This window comes from Anabrus simplex, chromosome 2, assembly GCF_040414725.1.
Source record: "Anabrus simplex isolate iqAnaSimp1 chromosome 2, ASM4041472v1, whole genome shotgun sequence".
NCBI classification, from domain to species: Eukaryota; Metazoa; Arthropoda; class Insecta; order Orthoptera; family Tettigoniidae; genus Anabrus; species Anabrus simplex.
In genome coordinates this window covers 1,071,323,625-1,071,343,043 of record NC_090266.1, presented here as the reverse complement: position 1 = coordinate 1,071,343,043, position 19,419 = coordinate 1,071,323,625, and the positions used below count along the sequence as shown (strand labels likewise).

Sequence of the window (19,419 nt, the reverse complement as noted above, 5' to 3'; positions counted from 1 at the left end):
AACTCTGATGCCCTAACGACCACGGCTACCTATGAAGTATGCGATTGACTGCTTGTGTACTACAGATATACTCAGTAGCAACAACTTACTAGCTTGGAAAATTTTTAAGAATTCTGTGATAGCTGGACAGGAAGCATGACATACTTTATAAATATATACATAAATTACATTGTAACAACTTAATTTCGCACAGCATCATGCAGATATAGATTCATCTTCATGAGTAGCCATCTTGATTCTTTACAGCAGCGTCCCCGATAAGAGCTAAAGTCCCAGATAAGAGCGTTAACAGCCTCTCCAACTTCGGCATAGCTATACTCGAGAATATTTTCCCAGATTGCACATAAACGAAAGTCGTAGTACGCGGTTTGAACCGAACTTCCAGATAAATGTCCAAACTGCCAAATAAATTTATACCGCACTTTTATCTGGCTGTCGTAGTACAGGCCCTGAGTCTTGGGATTTTAATCGTAAATGTTTAATCTCCTTGGCTAGGGGACTTGTGTCTGTACTGTCCCCAGCATTCCTGCGACTTTCACCCTGCACACAACAGTATCCTTGAAGAAACCAAGCATTTCCCATACACAGTAGATGCTTTCCCCTTCCTCATCGGGGAGTTGCCATAATATTCACACACAATTATTACTAATATATAGCTCCTTATGTCACTATAGATAAGTAATACACCTTGTGCAGTACTTCTACAGCTTTTTTATATCATTCTTCCACTGGAGTTACAAACGCTAAGCCAGAAAACGCTTGTTATATCCTCATGTTGATTCTCATATCTAACCTTGAATTCTCCTTTAATTCACTTGAAACCTCCCACAATTCAGTGTTATTATCTCCAGTTTCTATTGTTCACCTCCCTTCTCCCTTTTCTCTTGCCATCACATTTGTCTAGTATTTCTCCGTACTGATCTCATTCTCCATTCTTCTACCTTCACATTTACTACATCAGGCTGTTCTTGGACTCCTCTTCAGTAATTTCCTCAAATCGCAATTCATCAACGAACAGTAGTGTGTTCGGGAGCCGCGATTACCTCAGTGGCTTTGCTGCTGGCTTCCTACCCGGAAGACTGAAGTTTGAATCCCGGTTGATCCTGGAACAGGACTTTCATTTCAAGAATTGCGATGCGTCAGGAAGAGTCTTTAAACCCTCCAGCTAAAACAAAACATGTGCCTGGGTGTCTAACTGGGCTAAGCTGAAGAACGTTGTGATAGTACATATATCACACCCCCGAATTATATGTAGAAGTTATAGATATTATTGTCAGTATTCGATTTTTATTATTATTATTATTATTATTTCATTTGTATATTTTGCCATTTATATTGGTAAGCTGGAAGATATCCACATATGTAGGTATGAGTAATTTGTTTTGCACGAGTGGGAAAACATTGCTGTAATAACTCTGGTAATTTGAATGAGTCATATGGCTACCCCAGTGTCTGTTGTGATGTACTTGTGTCAGGAAATTCCATTACTCATGTATATATCCCAGCCTGATGAGATAAGCTTGTTGTTGTACCAGGGAAGTTTGGTGATTCATGTAAAACTCCCGAGTGTTTGTTATTCTCTTGGAAGCAAGGAGAAGTTCAGGGCTTGGTCTTGACTAGAGATCACTCATGATTGGTGGGCAAGCACCAATCCAGACGTATCATCTGAGAGGAGGGGGATGTTGATGTCTATAAAGGTTGATGATACGGCGGCAACCTGGAGATTAGGACATTGTAAGGAACATTGTAAGAGAAATTGTAAGGAACATTGTAAGGGTGATTGTAGAGGTGACTGTAAAGGAACGAGAAGGAAGATAACTACAACAACTGACGCACTGTACGGGAAGGAAGTGGTGCTGATACACGGTACTGGAGTGACACGGCTGCAATGGACTGGACTTCAAACGTTCGTGGAGCGTAGTCTTGTTATGTTTGTGGAAAGTGCCTGATTGTGGAGAAGTGCTTGCGCATTAAGTATGGTAGCACTTGTGGCGGCCTAGCATTATATGTTGGTGAAAGCTATCTCAGACTTTCCATAATTCATGTTGAGGATCGACAAACGTGTGTATATATCTTTACAAGTGTTAAAATATGTGAACACAGTAGTACAAGGTACAGTATCTGTGTGATGTGATAACTGCCGATTATGAGAATCGGTAAGTCGAATTGATATAGAGACAGTGAAGGGTATTTATCTTCATACATGTACATTGTTCATCGGACTATTTACAAATGGTAACTTAATTCTCGCTTTCGTTTTCCCACGATTTTCATTATTATTGTTGTTGTTGTTGTTGTTGTAAATATGGAGTCTTCCAGCAATATTTTATGTGTGTATTATATGTATAATGTTGTATGTTGATGAGGTGTTCATGCACGGAATTTGTTAAGAATATAGTTAGCTATTTTAGAATCAGTGTTATTGATGAACCTAGGTGCAGTTCCTACCTAATTAGTCGTTTTCAGGAGGTTAGGTAAGGCCTTCAGCAGATGTACCAGTACGCAGCATTGTGTACACGCCCTGGGATATAAAGTTTATCATGCTCTTATCTAAATTCGAGGGATCCATTCTGGTGAACTCTGGCGCCCATACTACGGACATTTCGGTTAATTATGCTTATTAATTTTATTAAGTTTTTGAGTAATTTTATTTATATATTTTATTCATGATTTTATTTATTTATATATTTATTATCATCAAAAAAAGTTACAACGTTTAGACTGGATATTATTCGTTCTTGTACCTTAATGAGTTCGTTGTACTGTCCTTCATATTATCATCCGTCACAGTTACAAGCAGTAAAGGTGAACATACATTTGATAGTTTCGAAACAATGCGATAATTTATAAATCGTAGCTTTCAAAGTCGATATCGAGCAGGTAGTTTCAACTCAATGTTTCTGACGTCATAACAGAGTGCCCCTCCAACCGACGTTCTGTAGCGGGCGCCATGCTGACGATAACATTAATGCTTGCCCGTTGCATTTGTGTTTATACTTGAACAAATTAACCTTACACCAATACTAACATGTAATATACACACCGTGCGTTCATTTCAAAACTTTCCACTTAGAACAAATATATATATATATACACCCGTACCGAGCTCGATAGCTGCAGTCACTTAAGTGTAGCCAGTATCCAGCATTCGGGAGGTATTGGGCTCAAACCCCCACTGTCGGCAGCCCTGAAGATGGTTTTCCGTGGTTTCCCATTGTCACACCAGGCAAATGCTGGGGTTGTACCTTAAGGCCACGGCCGCTTCCTTTCCTGTCCCATCGTCGCCATAAGACCTATCTGTGTCGGTGTGACGTAAAGCAACTTCCGATTCTCTCCCTCAAAAATGAAATTGACTTGTTTTTCCTGAACAACAAATGAAATAAAAATAAGAACCGTATTCAGGGTGGAAAGTGTTGAAATGAACACACGGTATACTAGAGGCATATAAAATAAATTGATTCCAAACAAAATAGGTTCAATATCAACCAAATCAATTATTTTATAACTACTTTATACACCGAGGAGCCACTGTATTTTGACATCCCCGATCCAGGAATATTCAGCGCGCCTGGAGAAGGGGGGGAGTAACACACGCAATGCTGGTAGCATGTTATATACCAGTAAGGTTTACAGGCTTGATGGTAAGAAGTGTCTTCGGCGTCAGAATGGGGGAAAGCGGCCGATCTCCCCTCGTTTGACGGAGGGAAAATTGTGATGGCAAGGCACTACCAGCATCTCTACAACGGTACGGCCTGTGGGCTGCTCTCGTGCCGCTGTTGTGAACACGTATCGAAAATGGTGCACCGATGCACAAAGTACGACGCGACGTCCAAAGTGCGTCAGCAGCGGCTAACCGATGCCAAGAGCACATCGTTCGGAACGACCAAAAAAATGTGGCGCAACAGCCCCGAAAGGCCATGACCTACCAAGCGACCGCTGCTCAGCCCAAAGGCATGCAGATTATGAGCTGTAGTCGTGTGGTCAGCAGGACGAATCGTCTCGGCTGTTATTCTCGGCTTTCTTACACCGGGGCCGGTTATTTGCACTGTTATGAAGAGGCTTGAAACAATACGTATTTCCAGTCACACACAATGGAAAATAAAGAAAGGGTTTGCTCGTTCGTGTTCTATTGATCTCCACTAGAATGGACATAACCGTAACGAAATTGAATATCACCGGTCGGGATATTACAAAATCAATACCGAGCTCGATAGCTGTAGTCGCTTAAGTGCGGCCAGTATCCAGTAATCGGGAGATAGTGGGTTCGAGCCCCACTGTCGGCAGCCCTGAAAATGGTTTTCCGTGGTTTCCCATTTGCACACCAGCCAAATGCCGGGGCTGTACCTTAATTAAGGCCACGGCCGCTTCCCTCCAATTCCTAGGCCTTTCCTATTCCATCGTCGCCGTAAGACATATCTGTGTCGGTGCGACGTAAAGCAAATAGAAAAAAAAATCAATTGCTGACCAAGGATCTAGCAGAGGGGGGGAAAATTCTGGTTTATTGTACGTAATTGTACGTCAATTACATAATGTTACATGACAAGTACAGGGCATGTTACTGAACATTTTAATTACTACATTACAATTGAAATTTTGTACATGGTGAAGTAATGACATAAACGTATGATTCTACAATAGTACGTACAAAACAAACAAACTTCTCATTAACACACAAACACGTAACCTTGCTGTACGAACTGTGTACATTCTGAAGTAGTACAAGCTGAGTACTGTTCTGTGTAGGTAAATAAAACACGCAAGAGAGAAGCCGTTATTTACATATCCTTTTGCTGTGGCAGGAAACCCTGTTCTTATTTTCATCCCTCTTGATAACAGTGCAAATGACATCAATTACAGCGCCTCTCGCATGGTAGTACGGCAATCATATCGCGATTGAGAGGAACGTGAGGTTCGCGCTTGAATCTCGGGATGTGCAAATGCTGCGCGTTTCGTTTATCTCAAGCGTCAACTTCACGTCGCAATACCTCAGGATTAAATTGACCTATTGCGATGAAACAAACTCCATTCCTCATGAGATTTTTCATGTTAACGATTGCACAAGAAATAATACAGGGTGTCATTTAAAGAAATGTAAGTTTATGTTGAAAATATTTTCTTACGTTTTAGACCGGCTCATAGTATTTACTTTAATTAGCCCCTTCCCTGCCCTCATGCCCGTGAAAGTCAGTTTTCAACATCTCTTGTTGTTCTAGATATATTTGTGGTGAAAGTTTTAAGTGGGCCACTCAGTGTGTGTATATACAAATATTAATACTAGCAAGATACCCGTGCTTCGCTACGGTATTATACTGAAATTATTGATTGAATGCTTATTGTTTTAGATATGTAATCCGCCGAAATTCGCGATCTGACTCGTTTTCTAATAGATTACGGCAAGTTTCCTCCCATTTTTCAATCGTTCATTCCAGCAATTAATTTCGTACTTCCCGAGCTAGGTCCAGGTATTCCACCCGGTCAGTTGGGTCCCTAAATCTTTGCCATCTTTTCCTATAAACATTTTTAATATGGATCAAATCCTTCAGGAGATCCGGCGTGGTGTCGTCTTGGGTGCCTTGGCGGTAATGAACCCGCGGCCGGACTGCATTCTTAGTCATTACACGTCCAGGTCCCGTTTCCAGCGCGGTCCGCACATTTGACGACGGCCCAGAATATTATTATTATTATTATTATTATTATTATTATTATTATTATTATTATTATTATTATTATTATTATTATTATTATTATAGATGTTCTGGTCCCCACAGCAAGATGCAAGACCGCTACTTGGCGGTAAATTACATCTGCTGCCACTGTCATTGTTGACAATGTGACAAGCACCATTGTCGCGCGTAGGCAAGTGTGCGGGATTTCTGGCGATACGAATGACATACGTCCGTGCATTATTGACCTTATTATAGAGGTGAGTAATTTGACGGTCAATCTCATTCATATCGTTTATTTCAAACGTGTTTAAATTTTTATTTATATGCCAGGAGAATCTACTGTAATCTAAGAACGTTCTCCGGAGGGAAAGATGGCTGTTGAAAACGAACCCAGGAAAGATTAAAAATGATCGGTTTATGATCAGAATAAGTACATCGAAAATATACAGCCTGTTTCCAGTCATTCGACAGGGTCAGGAATGGAATGAATAAAGCCCCATCTAGCGGCGACAATAGGAACTGTGCTGGCTGCCGAAGCACTCCTCTGGGGCAATGATCGATGAATGACAAATTAAATGAAACATTGGACAGTGTTGCTGGAATGATGACAGGGAAAACCCGAGTATCCGTAGAAAAACCTGTCCCGCCTCCGTTTTGTCCAGCACGAATGTCACATCGAGTGACCGGGATTTGAACCACGGAACCCAGCTGTGAGAGGCCGGCGTGCTGCCGCCTGAGCAACGGAGGCTCCTTATAAGTACATTATGAACAGTAAAATCAATTGGTCTCACCTCCTTTTACACCCCACCGCCGTTAATTTTATTTCCTCCCCCCCCCCAAAAAAAATTAAAAGAAGGCGTGTTTCTTTATATTTAAAGGAGATTCCAAACACCAATGTTGACGTCTATTACCTTCAGTTTTTAGATATAAGTATCCCCATAAAAATAATTCACTTTTTTCATTTCCTTCCACACTTTCCCCCCCACCACCACCAAGTGAATTTTCCGGCAAAAAATACTTGTTACTTTAATAGTAAAGAATCTTCTAAATACCAATTATCACGACTCTAACTTTTTCACTTTTCGATTTATGTATCCTCACGAAAGGAATTCAACTCCTTTTCACTCCCGCCCCCCAAGATGATTCCCCCCCCAGAACGCGTTTTTTTTGTTTTTAAAGCAGATACAAATACCAATTTTCACGTCTGTAACAACTTTAGTTTTAATTAGATGTATGTATTAAGTCAATTAATTTTTCAATTCTTTCACCCCTCCCCCCTTCATTGGTTTTTCCGAGAATACGTGTTTCTTTACTTTTAAAGCAGATTCCAAATATCAAATTTCACGTCTGTAACATCTTCATTTTTGAGATATCAGTAGCCTAATTAAAAGAATTCAACACCATTTTCAGTTATGTTCATCCCCCCCCTTCCACCCAAGTGGTATTTCCAAAAACTAAAAATATATGTTTCTTTCTTTTTAATAGAGATAAAAATAACTTTTTTCACTTCTGTAACATGTTAAGCTTTTTGAGATATACTGTAGAAATTCTCATTTTAAAATTTCACCCCTTTTAGTTCCCCTTAAGTGGAGTTTCCAAAAACAAATCACCCATGTTTCTTTACATTTACAGGAGATTCCAAATACCCACTTTTTACATCTGTAACATTTTACGTTTCTCAGATATTCTGTAGATATAGTCTTTCAAAAAATTTACCCCAATTTGTCACTCCTGTCTAACCACCATTAATTGGATTTTCTAAAAAATAAAATAAAATACGTGTTTCTTTATTTTTAAATGAGATCCCATATGCAAATTTTCAGTTCTGTAATATCTGCAGTTTCTGAGATATATGTATCCTCATTAAAGGCATTCAACCCATTATTCATCGTTTTAGACCCCTCCTATTGGGATTCACAGAAAACAAAAAATGCGTGTTCCTTTATTTTTAAAGGAGATTTTAAATACCAATTTTTACATCTATAAACTTTAAAAGTTTTGAGATATAGATACACTCATTTTAAAAATTCACCCCCGTTTCACCCTCCCATTACGTGGATTTTTCTAAAACAAAAAAAGACGTGTTCCTTTATTTTAAAAGAGATCAAAATTACCAATTTTCAGGTCTGTAATATCTTCAGTTTCTGAGATATAAGTACCAGTATCCTGTTAAAGGCATTCAACCAATTTTTCACCCTTTTTCACCCCTCCTATTGGGATTTTCTGAAAACAAAAAAAATTGTGTTTCCTTATTTTTAAAGAAGATTCTAAATACCATTTTTTACATCTGTAAACTTTATAAGTTTTGAGATATAGGTATACTCATTTTAAAATGTCACCCCCCTTTTCACCCCTTTAGCAACGGAATATCCAAAAATCCTCTCTTAGCGAGCACCTACATCTTAATATGAATGTATCCCCAAAATTTCATTTCTTTATGTCCAGTAGTTTTGGCTCGGCGATGATGAATCAGTCAGTCAGTCAGTCAGTCAGTCAGTCAGTCAGTCAGTCAGTCAGTCAGTCAGGACAAGTTACTTCATATATATATATTAGAATTCCATCTCATTCTTTCATATTATAATGCACAAGCAAACCCCGCACTCTAGTTACATGTGTTTGCTGCTGCCACACGCTAATGAACAACTGAAGCATAATTATGTAACCAGTCCTTCTCACCTTAAATTTAAAAACATATATACGAGTATGTTTTACAGGAAATAATCTGTTTTATTAATTTGTAAGTTTCAATGTGCAGTGAGTGGCGTTCATGTGTAGTGGTAATGTTTTATCATACTCGATTTTTAAAAACTACAATTTGGAATATTTTTCTTCAAAAGGGATTACCGTACAATTTTTTGACGTGATTGGCTATGTGATATTCAGCTAATGGAAACATCTATTAATTTTTTTTAGTTACACAGGTTTGTGTATAGCATCTGATGTCCAGGGATTCAAATTAAACTTTGAAGGAAACAAATTGAAGATGCAGAAAACTTTGTCTTTGCTGGAGCCGTGAATGGTGGTAAATCGACATTTTTAGTGAGTAGATCTCTAATGGCAAATTATTTAAATCTGTAATTCCTTTACAGCTGGATCTGTAGCATTTGTCGTGAATATTTCGTTATTTCTCTCTTTAGGTGAAATTCTTGGTTAATACATTATAATGCTCTGTGGATTTGAATAAACTTGTTGTGATTATTATTTTCATGTTTTTCTGTGCCATTTTCAGCAGTATATATCCATGCTGTAGATGGCAGATATTCGACCAAATTTCAGTTGGTATTGGGCTGCCAGTCTTATAAATCTGGAGAAAGGTGTTTGAAACCTCTTACTGTGTATATTAAACATGTTTGTCTGGTGTGTTGTTCCTTGTAGGGCAGCTGTTCTCCATGGCTTCATCAGCAAGTGATAGGGCTGAATGGCCTTTCCCAGGTAATGAGTGACCTCACCTCCTTTCTGCACTCCCTGTTTCAGCTTTTCTCTGGCCTGGGTTGTTTCAGTCCTTCTACAAGGAGCTCATAACACTGCTGTTGACCCCGTGACTTAATTCCTAAGTGCATGGCCTGAGCCCCATAACGTCATGATTATAAGGTGTTTCCCCCACCATACTCCTTTTATTTCATTTAAAGTGAAATTGCAGAGTTTTTCCACCAAGGTTTTGCACTTATTATCCTTAATGATTCAATCTTTAATGCTAAGTAACAGTTCATTGCAACACATTAAACTCAAGCTACTAAAGTAGGCTGTATAGATTTAAAAAATCAATTTTAAGCTTTTTCTTCTAATACTGTATAAATTGCATATTCCCTGGGGAAAAGATTTCTAACTGAATAATAATTGTGAATGGTGTCTATTTCTGCTACTAACTGTTACTCATCACACATGAGAATCGCATAAAATTCTCCTCCCTTCAAAAAATCGTGCAAGTTCCAAGTATTTGAAGAAGTGCCGTGTATTTAATCTGGGAGCTCCCTTAAGCATGCTGACATCATAGGAGTTAACAGAAAGAAGAATGTTGGCTTCGTTATCGATCCAGTTTTGATGTTTGAAGGAGGAAATACATAAGCAGAAGGGGCTGCTGCTGAAAAGACACTACGAACTGTATTTTAAACATCAGGAGGAGAAATACAACACCCCGTTCTAAAATTGGAAGGTGATTGGACTTCTTTTCGGTGTTCGATGATTGATACCTAAATTCTGTGTGAACACCTTTTGGAGTTTTGGAATTGCCACTAATATTCTTAGGGACTCTCTCCAAATTGTAAATCACCATTTGTATAGTACAACACATTACCAATGAATTAAATGTTTCCATTCAAAGATAGTTGCCTCTTTAGGGGAATCCTGAAAAATATTAATAAATAATAGACACTTAAATTATACTGCATTATTGAAATATTGTTTAAAAAACGTATGCAAGGGCAGCTAACCATTTTGGATTTTTCTACTTCTTTATCAAATATATTGTTGATTTTAATGGAAGTAAACCTCATTGTTCATAGAATGTAAAAATGAAAATCTTCTTCTTCAATGCAATTTAGTATATGATCAGATTTGGGAAGTAAATGAGTAAAACTAATTGAATTAACTGTAATGAATACTGTTTTCATAATTTTTACTTGTAACTGGTACTTTTAATAAAATGTAATTTTTACTCATAATTTACTACTTGAAATAAAATTGTAATCGTTATATTCCAGTAATTGATATATGTCGCATGGAAGCAGAAACAGGAAAAGAATTAAGTGATGGTGAAGATAACTTTCTCAGCTCTACTACAGTAAAACCAGTAGCTTCACAAAGTGCTGGATGAGATACTTTCTTACCACTCCACTACTTCCAAAGACATCAGACTTATCCTACAACATCAGTCACTGCTGGGGATGTTCTTAAAATTAAAAACACAGATATTCCTTAAGTGCCCCTGTAAGACATCATTTCAGTAAATGCAAATGTGTACTTTTCCCCAAGAGATCGAAGCTTAGTGACGAGAATTTTAGGAACCAGTTTTATGAGTATCTTCCCCTTAGTCCCGTTCTTTGGTGCAGGATAGGGGATGAGGTGAGATGAATTTATATGATATGATTTTTACCTGATGCTAACCTCACAATAGGAACTAATGACGAAATGAATGACAGTGAGTGAAATTGGGTAAGGAGGTGGAAGGATTCGGCTGTTGCCTATAAATAGGAAGTGTCCCGGCATTTGTCTGGAAGTGAAAATGGTGAACCACAGAACAATATTCTCAGGATAGCCGATGGTGCGGTTCGAACCCCTGCGTCTCCCGAATGCAGAGTTTGGCTCCATAGCCATGACGCATAAACATGCGGCCACTCCGCTCGGTAAATTTAAGAACCAATGATTTTGTTATATAAGATGAAAAACTAGTATATTAGTTCCACCTAGGTAGTACCTATATGTTTATTTCCAATTTGAAGTTGTAAAACATCCTATTAAAACAACAGGACATGTTTCGGCTGCATTAGGCCATTTTCAGCTGTCTACAATTAACTTAAAATTAATATATTAAGTTACAGAACATCAATAAAATTCACACTCATATGATACCTATACGGTACTTATGAATTAAGTATATAATATGAGTGTGATTTTGATTCATGTTTTGTAAATTTTAGTATATTGATTTTAAGTTAATTGTAGACAGATGAAGATGGCCTAATACAGCTGAAACAATTCCTTTTATTTGAATAGGCCTATGATATTTTTACAACTTTGAATTGTAAATAAACTTACAGGTATTGACCAGGTGGAACCAACGTACTAGTTTTTCAACTTATATAACATAATTGTCAATACAGATCCAAACTGAAATTTATTTCATGCAATTATTTTGTAAAATCTGTAAATGGAAAATTATTTGGAATGATAAGAAAATGGAAGGGTATGTATAGATAGTTTAAGGCAGAAACAGGAACCAGGAAGGACATTCTTGGGATCATCAATGAACACTGGAAGTGTATAATTATGTGAGAACTTAGAGAAGATAGAAGTTAACAGTCAGCAGTAGTTGGATATAAGGACAATGTTCAGGTAGAGGAGGTGACTAATACTGGCAGTTACTTACTATAATCAAGACATTTACCAAAAAAAAAAAGAGAGAGATACAAATGTTGAAAGCTAGAAAAGTAACTGTGATTTATAAGATATCTGGGGGATATACTAAAGGCAATGGGTTGGGAAATAGTACTACCGGTATTTTTAAAGTACTTCTGTGAATACCGTTTGCATGAATGAACAATACCAAATGAATGAAGAGTTGCTATAGTAGTAGTTGCTATAGTAGGGTCCTAAAGATTAACTGCGTAATTACAGGCTAGTCAGCATGACATGTGTTGCTTGTAAGTTGTGGGAAAGCATTCTTTCTGCTTATATTAGACATGTTTGCAAAATTACTAACTGGTTTTGATAGAGGGCAGTTCGGGTTTAGGAAAGACTAGTGTAGTGATGCTCAGCTTGTAGGATTCCAGCAAGATATGGCAAATATTTTAGATACAGGATATCAAATGGACTGTATTACTATTAACCTGTCCAAAGCTTTTGATAAGGTAGCTCATGGGAGACTACTGACGAAAATGAGGGCCATTGGACTAGACAAGAGTGGTTGAATGTATGGCTAAATTTCTAGAAAGTAGAATTCAGAGAATTTAAGTATTGGTACGTGAAGTATTATCTGATCCTGCAACGGTTAAGCATGGGGTCCCGCAAGGCAGTATTATTGGACGATTGGGTGATTTCCGACGAAAGAGTAGTGTTGAAAAAATGTTGCGAACTTTGGACTAGAAATACTTTGGAGTAAGGAGACAAGCTTCTTGACTAAGCGGTATGTTCTGATCTCGCAGCAGAGAGATGGTGTGAAATGACATTAGTACAGTGTTAATAAGCTTGATTGGAGCTTTTAAGGTGGGAAAGATCTTAATATGAGGATAAAGTTGTAATTCAAGAGCACAAATTGAAGGAAATACATTGTATTTGTTTATAAGAATGTAGTTAGGAAATGGAATTATTTATCGAGGGAAATGTTTGATAAATTTTCATGTTTTTTGAAATCATTTAACAGAAGACTAGGTAAACAATTCATAGGAAATTTTCCACCTGGGCGACAGCCTTAAATGCAGATCAATGTTGATTGATTGATCAATCGATTGAAAACTAAAATAATTATGGAAAAAATATCATTCAGAAAGTTCAAAAAAAAAAAAAAAAAGGAAAAGTGATTCCCTTTACTGCATACTTTGTTGAAAAAGTAATCTGTAATTATAAGTAAGTAAAATAGTTCTCAGGTAAATGTAATTCCTTGTGCTTTCTTCATTACTGTATATGATGAAGGATAGTGATTCTATTAGAGACAGGCTGTTACAACTAAGATCTTAGGGAATATAAAGGGATTTCTGTGGAAAAGGAGATAGTGTAATCTTGCTTTTAAATGTGTATACTGTATTATCAATGAGCAAGGTCAAGATATTCATAGTTCCAGTGCAGTCTTTCAGAAGGAAGTCCTCTCTTCTCTGCAACGTCACCTTCTCACCATTGGTGCAGCACTCGGACTCCTTTTAGGTCTCATATACCAACATCCTTAATCTTGAAGACATTATAAGGGTGATATATCAGGCGTGGTTTGTATGTTCACTTTCCCCGGTGACATCAACAAAAGGTATGAGTCGCACATAGCCCTTGATTTCTTGACATTCAGGCTACTAACTTGTTTATAACGGTTGGGGAGATCCAACAAAACAATACAGCATTACAATCACTCTTGGTGATCAATTATATTTACTAAAGGCACAGTACATGTTTCAGCACCTAAGAGCCATCTTCAACTCTTAAAATATTCTAAATTAAAATATGAGATTTGTCTGAAGTTCTTAACTAGTATTACTAACTTGTGATGATGCCAAATATGAAAACTTTGACAGTGTTAACTGAAATACTTGCATCACTGAATGTGGCTGCCTACAACCAACTAAGTATGCGACAAAAAAGGTATAGTTCCACTAAAGAAAAGAAACTTTGTGTTGCTACCCTGATGATTATAAAGTCATGGGACACGCATTGCACGTTCGTTCATGTGCCCCTAATTGACCTAGGTGAAAACCGCTTATCACTATTGTCAACTAGTTGGAAGATATTTGAGGTGAAATACTTATGTGGGCTACCCTGTATGATGCATTGGGGAGAATAAATTTATATTTTATCGATTTGATACATGACTGTATTGTATGGGAAGTCATATCATATCTTATGGTTACCATATCAAGGTCAGTTTACCTGCACTTTCTTTTACTTTTTCTGCTAGGTGGTCTATGTCATATTTTTTAATATTCAGCTCTGGAGACAAGGGCGTAACGATAGGGCCACCAGGGCCTGTAATGAGCCCCACAAACTCCTCGAAATAAACATAAATGTCACTCTGCATGGAAATGGTCAGGCAACCTGATCACGACAAAATAGTTTGTGTTGTACGTAGATTAATTGCCATTCGGTTGCATCTGACAGCAGTTGTTGTAACTTTGTTGAATGTAACACAGCACTGCTTGCCATCCCTTGCAACACCGCGACATGCTCCTCGCAAATGACAAGCACCAAATCATTCAAAAATAATTACAGCAATGAAAATTGATTCCAAAATATCATTTTAGTTAGAAAATGATACTTCCTTGATGTGTAGTATACGTGAGATCGTATTATGCACAAAATTTGCTTATCATTTAACTTTTCTCACACATTTATTCAACAACAATTTATAATTCCAACGATAACTTGATGTAGTAACAATCAGTCAATTCATTTTCATACAAGCTCTCTTTGCGCGAAGGTAATAACATGGTATACTTACACCAGGCTTATCAGTTGTTTGGTTTGATATTTTTCAAACTTTATTTGAAAAGTTTTTGATGTAATTTTTTTGGTATATTTTTGTGGGTTGTATTCAAATAAATTATTAGAACTGTGACTTCAATATCAGTTACAGAGCATAGTTCTGTAGTTACTAAAAAAAGGAAAACAATTTTAAGCACAGAGGCGCATGCGCGCACACACACACACACACACACACACACACACACACACACACACACACACACACACACACACACACACACACACAGTCTTCTGTCCCGTACGCTGTCTCCCATGCAGCTACTCACTGGACACTCCGACACCAAAACCACTGCTCCTGGTTCAGACTTTGGTGGGACACTAGCGACAGCCAACACCTCTGTCCCCCTCAGCCCAGCCACTGAACCTCAACTCACTGAGTGTCACACTGACTTAGAGTCCAACATTGACTGACTCGGCGGCTAGCCTCCCTTTTTTGTATAGGTCGCGTGATTTGGCCCAGAAATTTCGCAATGTCACTAGAGGCAGAACATTCCCGTTGAATCTCCAAGGAACTCGTAGGTAAGCTGGCCGACAAGAACAGTACATGGAAAGGCCGGCCCCACCCCACAATTACAAATTACAAACCATTGCTCTCATTTTTGTTCTGTATTGAAAACAGCGATCTCGCTTACTTTACAAAAGGAGTATATTTATTACCCCACCTATTCAATACAATTAGTACCACGTTATGTGGTTAAATCAACATTAGAAAATATGAATTTTATGGGGACATGTTTCGCCCTTCTGTTATTGGGCATCATCAGCCTTATTAATTTAATCTTAAAACAAACATTGTTTAGAGGACATTGACATTTATAATTTGTAAAAATTGAACTGTGATTTCTTATGGTACTAACACTAAGGAATAGTAGTTATAAAATATGATGTTGGGACATGACATGTACAACACATGTTAAAATCATTGTAAACAAATTTAAAATCTTGTCCAAAAGAAAATTTGTCATATAAAATTGCTGTTTTTATAATTTTGTCCAAAAGAAAATTTGTGTCATATAAAATTGCTGTTTTTAGAATGTCCCAACATCATATTTTATAACTACTATTCCTTAGTGCTAATACCATACGAAATCACAGTTCAATTTTTACAAATTATAAATGTCAATGTCCTCTAAACAATGTTTTAATATTAAATTAATAAGGCTGATGATGCCCAATAAAAGAAGAGCAAAACATGTCCCCATATAATTTAGATTTTCTATGTTTTATTTAATCACATAACGTGGTACTAATTGTATTGAATAGGTGGGGTAATAAATATACTCCTTTTGTAAACTAAGTGAGACCCACCCCACAAGCCGGGTGGGAGATTCCAGGTCGACTGAGTCACCAGCCCCTTCCTGGAAGTACCAAAAGGGGCTGCCACTGGCTGGCACGTAACTATATAAATTTAAAAAAAAGTACATTTAAAGTTGTAAAAAATGTCATAATTCTCCATAGGAACTATGTATATTATTATTATTTCTATGGCCTTTTCTTCTTTTAAAGATTGACTATTACAAAATATGTATTTTTAAAAACTTTGATTCACCGAGCGAGTTGGTGCGCAGCTGTGAGCTTGCACTTGGGAGATAGTGGGTTTGAACTCCACTGTCGAGAGCACTGAAAATGGTTTTCCAAGGCTCCCCATTTTCACACGAGGCAAATGCTGGGACTGTACCTTAATTAAGGTCATGGCCACTTCTTTCTCATTTCTAGCCCTTTCCTGTCCCATGTTCACCATAAGACCTGTGTCAGTGCGATGTAAAGCCAATTGAAAGGAAAAAACTTTGATGCAAGAAATGTTCACTGTATGAATACTTAATTTAATGATCTGAATTGGACTGCACAACTGGGTATGTTTTAGTTCAGAATATACAGCATCCTGACTGCTTAATCATGCACATTATTCATGTAAACAACATTCTGTGCAACAAGGTCAGTACTTTACAAATAATCCAGGAAACTGTACTGTTCCACTAACCAGTGACGTAATGCTTTATTATAAAATTGCTTAAGACAGCAATCACTGATAGTTTCATCAGAAATTTTGGTCGGCAAACTGTACGTGATGTACAGACAACAACAACATGGTTCAACCTGGCAAATAAACTAAATATAGTTTAAATAATCAAAATAAACACAAAGAAATTTTTGAGATGTCAAACTGCTCTGTAGCAACCTTAGCTACTTACATAGCTTGTTTTAAATATAACTGGTAACCAACCAAGAACGGAAACTGTTACATGGATGTATGATGGACGAATGACGTGATCATTGGCCTCTCACCAATGGGGCCACAAGTACAATTCTAGCTGATGCGTGTGAGATTTTTGAAGTGATAAGTTGTGCTCCTATAGTTCTTATGTTGTTTCTTCTAGGATAGCTACTACATTTTAAAAATTTTGATAACATTATTTCTCCTGCCATCAATCTATCTTTTACAGAACACTTGATTTTTTAAAATTTCATACTTTTGAATTATTCAAAATACTTTTTTTTTTTTAATATTGAAAATTTTATGAGCTTATGGAAATGTAGGTTTTCTCTGCTCTTGTATTCAGTGGTGGTGACAAGTACCAGGATACGTGAAGAGCTGTTCTTAGCGAGTAATGATGAGAAGGAATGTATTTTATTCTTGTTCAACATTTACAAATTATACGTGCCTGGATTTTTTGTTCGAGATTTTTAAACAAATCAAATACTGCTACTGTAGGTGCCTCAGTAGAAATTGTTGCTTCATATTCCATATTTTCTGTGAGTTATTTGTTTCCTTTTTGCACTGTTATTTAGCTCCAATTTTTCCGTATGTAAGCTATATTTCCCTTTGTAGTTCTCTGGCTCAACAATTCTGCGAGGGGTTGGATCCTCTTAGTAATGCCTTTTTCCACACTATATTTTGTATTGTTGAATGTGAGGAATGTGAACTTAAGGGATGATAATATTTTAGTTGGATTCTGTGACTTTATTTTACCAGCATTCTAAATCTTCTGTTGTACATTAACTTTATATATGTTTATCGGTTATCATCTTAAAAACGTACAAGTTGGAATTTGTTATTATCTTAACATTTTTTTAATTTCTGTTTGATTAAAGGAATACCTCTCTCTCCCCCTCTTCCTTGTTCCTTTCCCAAGTAATATTTTCAATCAGAGAAGTTCTTCCCTTGATGCCACTAAACTATTTTATTTCAAACTCCAGTGTAATCTGAGTTAAGCTGTAAATTTATTTCTTCAGTATGGTATATCTCATGTGTGCTGGTTTTCTTCTCTTATAACAGAAAGAAATTCTGTAATATCCTAAATGGAGAGGACTTCCAGCTTGGAAAGGAAATGAGTTTATCCACACTTAATGTACATAATACAGGAAAAGACAATTTATTTCCATACCTGTTGTGTTATTCCTTGTAGGGCAGCTGTACTCGGTGAATGCAACAGTGTTCATGCCTTACATGCCTCCTGAGCAGGTCGTAGTGACTCCAACAGGTAAAAAGGACTGTGACTTGTTTCAGCTTCCCAACACATGTGATGGGCTTATTAGATTGATGTGGGATGTCGTAGCGTGGTATGGCGTGAGCTGGAGTTGCTTTATATGATTTTATTTGAAGTTAGTGGTCTATTAGGATGCAATATGTACATAAAATGTTAATCTTAATTATGCTTGAATGAAGCATACAGAAAAGTTAAGGAAGATGCTTAAGTCAAATAAAATGGATTCAATATCATTTGGTATATGATTAAACTCAAAGAAGAGAGCAGAGAACAATCTGACTTATGTCTAATGACAAACACATAAGTTAAAAATACATCCTCACTGACTCTCTGAATTTGTTTGGAGAAGTCTGTGTTGTCTGAAAGTGTAGGTTTTAGATTGAGTTAGTCTTCCTCTTGCTGAACTGGTGGGAGATACTGCTACGAAATTAGTTCAGTCCAAGATTCATTTCAAAATTCTCTCTTAGCTTATGCTGGAACATTCACATATCAAAACCATTAGGTAAGATATTCTCTTTCAACACACATTAGAAGATTTGGTTTGCTAGAATTAGATATGTCTTCATATACATTTCCCTTTCAATATTTCTTCTAATTCGTATTTTGTCTTCAGAGTATAATCATTATTTCTGTTACGAGTCTGACCTTCAATTTTCATTACCTTGTGTAGTGTTCAGTCTAGATGATTTGTGTATCAGTTGTGTATTTTGCTCTAGGAAGGTAAACAAAAGCAAAAGAGCAACTTACTACACAAGAAAATAACCAAGAATATACTCAAAGAATTATTCTGACATAGTTCAAAATATTTAATTGATCATTTGTCATTAAAGAAGAGAACAGAAAGTTCTTAGATGGACAGACACCTTTCTATTGCTAAAAGATGGTTGGTGGGAAAAAGGAGAATGGGTAAGGAGGAAATAGGAGGAAACCAGTAGTTGAGGAAAGATACTGCTGTTTGTCATAAATCAGATCAGTTAATGTCAACCAAACCACAGTAATGTAATTACCAGTAAAATATTATACCTATATAAAACATAAAATAAAATTACAATATATAATATAATGAAGTAATTGATCTTGTAATGAAGATTCTTCTGCCTTCATACATGGAGATAAAATATGGAAGAACTATTTCGAATTTTACGTTTGAATCATGTTGACTTTTGTCTTGCTCTACCATGGTCAATTCTACTAAGGTTTAGTGGTGGCTTCTCCATATGCCAGAGTAGTGTCCATGAGCACCAGTTGATACTAAATGCATGCCACTAAGCCAACTTCTGATTTTAATTCAAAGCCAGCCTTAATTTAGGATTAGAGAGCTGTAAGCATAAGGTAATCTTTCTTCCCACCAGTGATGATGAAAGGGA

General features: G+C 36.9%; 1 protein-coding gene across 2 annotated transcripts in view; it reads left to right on the top strand.

Moving 5' to 3' along the window:
* if (inflated) overlaps nucleotides 1-19,419 on the top strand; it is a 691,187-nt gene that overhangs the window by 571,881 nt on the left and 99,887 nt on the right. The window contains exon 7 of one of the 2 annotated variants that reach the window (XM_067142032.2): nucleotides 9,042-9,098. The exons of the other annotated variant lie outside the window; for it this stretch is intronic. Within the exon in view, the coding sequence (XP_066998133.2) occupies nucleotides 9,042-9,098 (57 nt within the window). The remainder of the gene's footprint in view (nucleotides 1-9,041; nucleotides 9,099-19,419) is intronic. 2 annotated transcript variants of the gene reach the window in all.